This window comes from Tachysurus fulvidraco, chromosome 1 (genome assembly GCF_022655615.1).
Source record: "Tachysurus fulvidraco isolate hzauxx_2018 chromosome 1, HZAU_PFXX_2.0, whole genome shotgun sequence".
Classification (NCBI taxonomy): domain Eukaryota; kingdom Metazoa; phylum Chordata; class Actinopteri; order Siluriformes; family Bagridae; genus Tachysurus; species Tachysurus fulvidraco.
The window spans coordinates 17284870-17292369 of record NC_062518.1 but is presented as its reverse complement, the minus strand read 5'-3'; the positions used below and the strand labels follow the sequence as shown (position 1 = coordinate 17292369).

At 46.0% G+C, this 7500-nt stretch overlaps 1 protein-coding gene across 3 annotated transcripts in view; it reads left to right on the top strand.

The window, feature by feature from the left end:
• The window catches only part of LOC113649228 (low-density lipoprotein receptor-related protein 1B-like), a 176857-nt gene that overhangs the window by 49266 nt on the left and 120091 nt on the right, over positions 1–7500 (top strand). For all 3 annotated transcript variants that reach the window (XM_047820298.1, XM_047820295.1, XM_047820293.1), the window contains 2 exons: positions 3635–3754; positions 6205–6333. In XM_047820298.1, coding sequence (XP_047676254.1) covers positions 3635–3754; positions 6205–6333 — 249 coding nt within the window. The remainder of the gene's footprint in view (positions 1–3634; positions 3755–6204; positions 6334–7500) is intronic.

The following is a 7500-nucleotide window of genomic DNA, read 5'->3' as shown; positions in this document are numbered from 1 at the left end:
TGAACAGTGTGAGGTTCTCCTGAAAGATAACTTCAGCTCCACTTATAGGGTAATGAATGATGAATGATGATGGTGGTGAAGATGATGATGGTGGTGGTAATGAATGGTGATGATGATGGTTATGGTGGTGGTGATGATGGTGATGATGATGGTGGTGGAGAATGGTTATGATGATGGTTATGGTGATGGTGATGATGATGGTGGTGGTGATGATTGTGGTAATGAATGATGATGATGATGGTTATGGTGGTGATGGTGGTGGTGATGATGGTGATGAATGATGATGATGGTGGTGGTGATGGTTATGATGGTGGTGGTGGTGGTGGTGGTGGTGGTGGTGGTGGTGGTGATGATGATGATGATGGTGGTGGTGATGGTTATGATGGTGGTGGTGAATGATGATGATGGTGGTGGTGGTGAATGATGATGATGTTGGCGGTGATTGTTATGATGAGTGGTGGTGGTGATGAATGATGATGATGGTGGTGGTGATGATGATGATGAAGATAGTGGTGATGAATGATGATGGTGGTGGTGAATGATGATAATGGTGGTGGTGATAATGATGAATGATGATGATGCGGTGGTGATGATGATGATGATGGTGGTGGTGATGGTTATGATGGTGGTGGTGATGATGATGATGATGGTGGTGAATGATGATAATGGTGGTGGTGATAATGATGAATGATGATGATGCGGTGGTGATGATGATGATGATGGTGGTGGTGGTGATGATGATTATGGTGGTGGTGGTGGTGATGATGATGATGGTGATGAATGATGATGATGGCGGTGGTGATGATGATAATGATGGTGGTAGTGATGATGATGATGATGGTGGTGGTGGTGGTGGTGATGATGATGAATGATTAAGATGCACTGATTCACAGCGTCCCTGCTTGCTGTGTGTGGTGTGAACATTGTGAGGTTCTCCTGAGGGAGAACTTCAGCTCCACTCACAGGGTAAAGTGAGAACACAGTGTCTATATTTAGATCAACTAAAAGTAGTCTTTGTGTCACATCCCATAATGTGTTCAGTACAATAAAAGAGAGAGAAATGTGAGAGAGAGACAGAAAGAGAAAGGAGAAGATGGAAAGAAAGAATGAGAGATGGAGAGAGTGAACAGGAGACCTGATGTACAGTGTGATGAAGAGCACAAACTCATATGTTTCTTTACTGAGTGTCAGTCGTTATTTATTCGTCTTTCATCACCATTCATCACTGCTCTCTTAGTGGAGCTGCAGGTCAGAGCAGAGGCTCCATCACAATGCTGTGTTCTGATTGGCTGAGATCAGCAAGCACACAGAGTAATGGGGGCAGGTGTAAACTGCTCACTGCTCCTCTCTGGGGCAGATTCAGTGGTAGTTAGCATGACTAATGTTCACAACAACTAGCCACAAGATATCAGGTAATAGAGGTGTACACTACACCACACCCGACTACACCACACCCGACTACACCACACTCCTCTACACCACACCCAACTACACCACACCCGACTACACCACACCCAACTACACCACACCCGACTACACCACACTCCTCTACACCACACCCAACTACACCACACCTGGCTACACCACACCCGACTACACCACACCCAACTACACCACACCCGACTACACCACACCCAACTACACCACACCCGGCTACACCACACCCAACTACACCACACCCGACTACACCACACCCAACTACACCACACCCGGCTACACCACACCCAACTACACCACACCCGACTACACCACACCCAACTACACCACACCCAACTACACCACACCCGACTACACCACACCTGACTACACCACACCCAACTACACCACACCCAACTACATCACACTCCTCTACACCACACCCAACTACACCACACCCGACTACACCACACCCAACTACACCACACCCGACTACACCACACCCAACTACACCACACCCGACTACACCACACCCGACTACACCACACCTGACTACACCACAGTCCACTGCACCACACCCAACTACACCACACTCGTCTACACCACACTCCTCTACACCACACCCAACTACACCACACCCGACTACACCACACCCCACTACATCACACTCTACTACACCACACCCAACTACACCACATCCCACTACACCACACCCTTCTACACCACACCTGACTACACCACACCTGACTTACACCACAGTCCTCCTCTACACCACACCCGAAACCTGCTGGTGTTAATATAGTATAAAATTAGTTAAACCTAAGCTCCACCCATTGTTGGTCCACAGTGTGCACATTATTTACATGTACATTGTGTAATAACGGCTTTCTTAAAAAAACCTTCAGCTTCCCCAGTTAGCAGTTTCTCTGCACTTCATTAAGGGCAGTTACTATAAAATGCAGATGTTTAATAGCTGCTAAAATGTTCTTTAGTGTTTAGTACAGCGAGCACTTTTTTAACCTTTCACACAGGAGAACAGTGGCACATCTCCATGTTAAAGGGACATAAAACTCCCACATTACCAGTGTGTGATTCAGCACTTTAAGTTTAAGTGGCGTTTTAGTGTGTTTCCTTTGATGCATTTCACAAAAGATCTCCCTCCAGCTCAAGGTTACTGTCAATAGCAAGCCATAAGCATCAGATTTATAGTCCTGAGTGTTCATCACTTAGTGCTTCATAAATTCCCATATTACAGTACAAATGGTGAATAAAGTGCTTTTGTTCAATCAGCACACACACACACACACACACACACACACACACACACACACACACACACACACACACACACACAGGGTTTGATTCCGTTCATTTTTTATTCACAACTGTTTAAGTTTTTATCTTATTTCACTTATCACTGGAAGGCCTTTGTGTTAACCATAACAACACTATAACCGGTGCTAGCTAGCATCAGCTAACAAACTAGCCTAGCATGCTTGCTAGATTAGCTTTGCAGGTGTGTGTAACTCTGGTGATGAGGAGAATCTTTACTATATGAGCAGTGTGTGTGATGTGTGATGTGGATCACTACAGTAGTAGTGAAACACTCACTCACTCACTCTCACTCATTTTCTACCGCTTATCCGAACTACCTCGGGTCACGGGGAGCCTGTGCCTATCTCAGGCGTCATCGGGCATCAAGGCAGGATACACCCTGGACGGAGTGCCAACCCATCACAGGGCACTAGTAGTGAAACATTCCCACATATTTGCTCACCAACTACACAACACACACACACACACACACACACACACACACACACACACACACACACTGCAAACACACTGTGAGACAACACACACACTGTGTCCTTCATGTTTGTTTTTTCTTGCATGCCCTGACCTTTGATCTAATTAGTTCCATCTCTTGAAACTTTTTTCAACTGTTTTCCAAACTGCAGACGAAGCTCTTTTTTTTGTATTAAAGCAGCAGTATGTCATCATCTGCCTGCAGCCGTGTCTCGTGGGATTAGACGTATAACACGGTGTGTAAGCAGCTTTAAGTCTTTAGTCTAAAACCTTCACCATCATGAGGACAGTTCACAGAGCAAATTGATCTGGATTAGTCACACATGTTTTTATTTTTTGATATTGAAGACGTGTGTGTTTCTGTGTGTCTGTGTGTCTGTGTGTCTGTGTGTGTGTGTGTGTGTTTTAGAGCTGATGAAGGACTGTAGAGAACTGCAGTGTGAGTTTGGGTGTGTGAGGATGAAGACCGGTGCCGTGTGTTACTGTGAAGATGGACTGGAGCTGGAAGACAATGGGAGGACGTGCAGAGGTAAACACACACACACACACACACACACACACACACACACACACACACACACACACACACACACACACACAGAGCTGGAGAGGACGTGTGAGCAAAGCCTAACATGTTCCATGACAAACCCGACTGGTCTTTCTGCTGTAGGTGCTGAAGCTCAGCTTTGATCTGATGGTGAGTAGTGAAAAGTGACGTGTCTCTGTAAAGCAGCAGCCTCCTGTCTGTCTGTACACGTTTACACTGATGCTGATCACTGAATCATACAAACACACACACACACACGCACACACACACACACACACTCCATACACACTGTGAGACAACAAACACACACACTCCAAACACACTGTGAGACAACACACACATACACACACACACACACACACTCCAAACACACTGTGAGACAAGACACACACTCACACACACTCCAAACACACTGTGAGACAACACACACACACACTCCAAACACACTGTGAGACAACACACACACACACACTCCTCTCAGTCCCTCTCTCTCCGTCTCTCTATAATAAAAGTCCTAATTGAATTGAGCTTTATTGAGGTGAGTGTTAGAGAACAGTGTTGCTGAAGCACTGATTATATCCACATTAATGTCAGCAGGTAAACTAACCCACTTTGTTCTGCTGTTAACTGTCTACAAACCCAGACGTCTACAAACCCAGACGTCTACAAACCCAGACGTCTACACAACTGTATCATGTCTTTACTCTTGTAGCTTAGTGTACATGTTTTCATGTGTGTGTTCTGTTAATATACACTCTCTCTGTCTCTCTCACACACACACTCTCTCTGTCTCTCTCTCACATACACTCTGTCTCTCTCTCTCTCACATACACTCTGTCTCTCTCTCTCACACACTCTCCCTGTCTCTCTCACACACACACTCTCTCTGTCTCTCTCTCACACACACTCTGTCTCTCTCTCTCACACACTCTCTCTGTCTCTCTCACACACACACTCTCTCTGTCTCTCTCTCACACACACTCTGTCTCTCTCTCTCACACACTCTCCCTGTCTCTCTCACACACACACTCTCTCTGTCTCTCTCTCACACACACTCTGTCTCTCTCTCACACACTCTCTCTGTCTCTCTCTCACACACTCTCTCTGTCTCTCTCTCACACACACTCTCTCTGTCTCTCTCTCACACACACTGTCTCTCTCTCTCTCTCTCTCTCACACACACACTCTCTCTGTCTCTCTCTCTCACACACACTCTGTCTCTCTCTCACACACTCTCTCTGTCTCTCTCTCACACACTCTCTCTGTCTCTCTCACACACACACTCTCTCTGTCTCTCTCTCACACACACTCTGTCTCTCTCTCTCTCTCTCTCTCTCTCACACACACACTCTCTCTGTCTCTCTCTCACACACACTCTGTCTCTCTCTCTCTCTCTCTCTCACACACACTCTGTCTCTCTCTCTCTCTCTCTCTCTCACACACACACTCTCTCTGTCTCTCTCTCACACACACTCTGTCTCTCTCTCTCACACACACACTCTCTCTGTCTCTCTCTCACACACTCTCTGTCTCTCTCACACACACACTCTCTCTGTCTCTCTCTCACACACACTCTGTCTCTCTCTCTCACACACTCTCTCTGTCTCTCTCTCACACACTCTCTCTGTCTCTCTCACACACTCTCTCTGTCTCTATCTCTCAAACTGACTCACTCTCTCTCTCAAACTGACTCACTCTCTCTCTCACACTGACTCACTCTCTCTCTCACACTGAATCACTCTCTCACACACTCTCTCTGTCTCTCTCTCAAACTGACTCACTCTCTCTCTCACACTGACTCACTCTCTCTCTCACACTGAATCACTCTCTCACACACTCTCTCTGTCTCTCTCTCAAACTGACTCACTCTCTCTCTCACACTGACTCTCTCTCTCAAACTGACTCACTCTCTGTCTCACACTGACTCACTCTCTCACACACACTGACTCACTCTCTCTCTCACACTGACTCACTCTCTCTCTCACACTGACTCACTCTCTCTGACTCCTGTCTCTCTGTCTCTGACCCTAGGGTGTAGGAGGATGTTCAGTATTAATATCCCAACACTGCCTGAATGCCGCTCAGCACAGCTCAGGTTACGTCACAGAGACGATGTTAATTATGCATTTGTTGACATACTGATGACTGACTGGGATTATAATTCCACTCTGAGACCACAGAGCACTGGTCACATTGCTGATGGGAGTCAGTCACATGTTAGCAGATGAACTACATCTATAATCACATTGTGACTTAGTCTGAGGATGTAAAGTGTGTAACAGGAGCCTGAGAGTGTGGAGATGATATAAATCCTCACCAGGAGGGGGCGCTGACCTCATTACACAATCTATACTAATAACATAATAAATAATACTATAAGTTTGTGTAATTTGAGTGATTAATGTTGAGGTGTTAATTGTTGTGTTTTTCAGATCGTGATGAGTGTGCGGTTTATGGTGTGTGTAGTCAGACATGCGTGAACACACTGGGCTCATATCAGTGTGACTGTGTGGATGGTTTCAGTCTCCAGTCAAACAGACGTTCCTGTAAAGCCAGAACTGGTGAGAGCATTCTTCCTCATCAAAGACAGAACCCATTATCACCGTCGTCATCACCACCAGCATCGTCGTCATCTCCACCATCATCATCAACAACACCATCATCATCATCACCGTTATCGCCACCACCCTCATCCTCATCATCACCGTCATCACCATCACCACTCTCCCCATCGTCATCACCACCCTCATCATCGTCATCACCACCCTCCCCATCGTCATCACCATCACCACCCTCACCATCGTCATCACCATCACCACCCTCCCCATCGTCATCACCACCCTCCCCATCGTCATCACCATCACCACCCTCACCATCGTCATCACCATCACCACCCTCCCCATCGTCATCACACCCTCCCCATCGTCATCACCATCACCACCCTCATCATCGTCATCACTGTCATCACCATCACCACCCTGCCTATCGTCATCACCACCATCATTATTACCACCACCCTCATCATCATCTTCATCATCACCACCAACATTTATGATGTCACTAGTAATGATTATGATGTTTACGATGCAGCTCCATCTCCACTGGCTGGACTAGATGTAATATTATGGCTGTTGATCCCAAAAGTTTACACCGTAGTGAAAGTATAAACATCAGGCTGTAAGGACCACCACATCATACTCAACACCAGAACATCATACTCAACACCACCACATCATACTCAACACCAACGCATCATACTCAACACCAGAACATCATACTCAACACCACCACATCATACTCAACACCACATCATACTCAACACCACATCATACTCAATACCACATCATACTCAACACCATATCATACTCAACACCACATCATACTCAATACCACATCATACTCAACACCATATCATACTCAACACCACATCATACTCAATACCACATCATACTCAACACCATATCATACTCAACACCACCACATCATACTCAACGCCACCACATCACACTCAACACCACCACATCATACTCAACACCGTCACATCATACTCAACACCAGAACATCATACTCAACATCACCACATCATACTCAACACCACATCATACTCAACACCACATCATACTCAATACCACATCATACTCAACACCACATCATACTCAACACCACCACATCATACTCACCACCACATCATACTCAACACCACCACATCATACTCAACACCACCACAT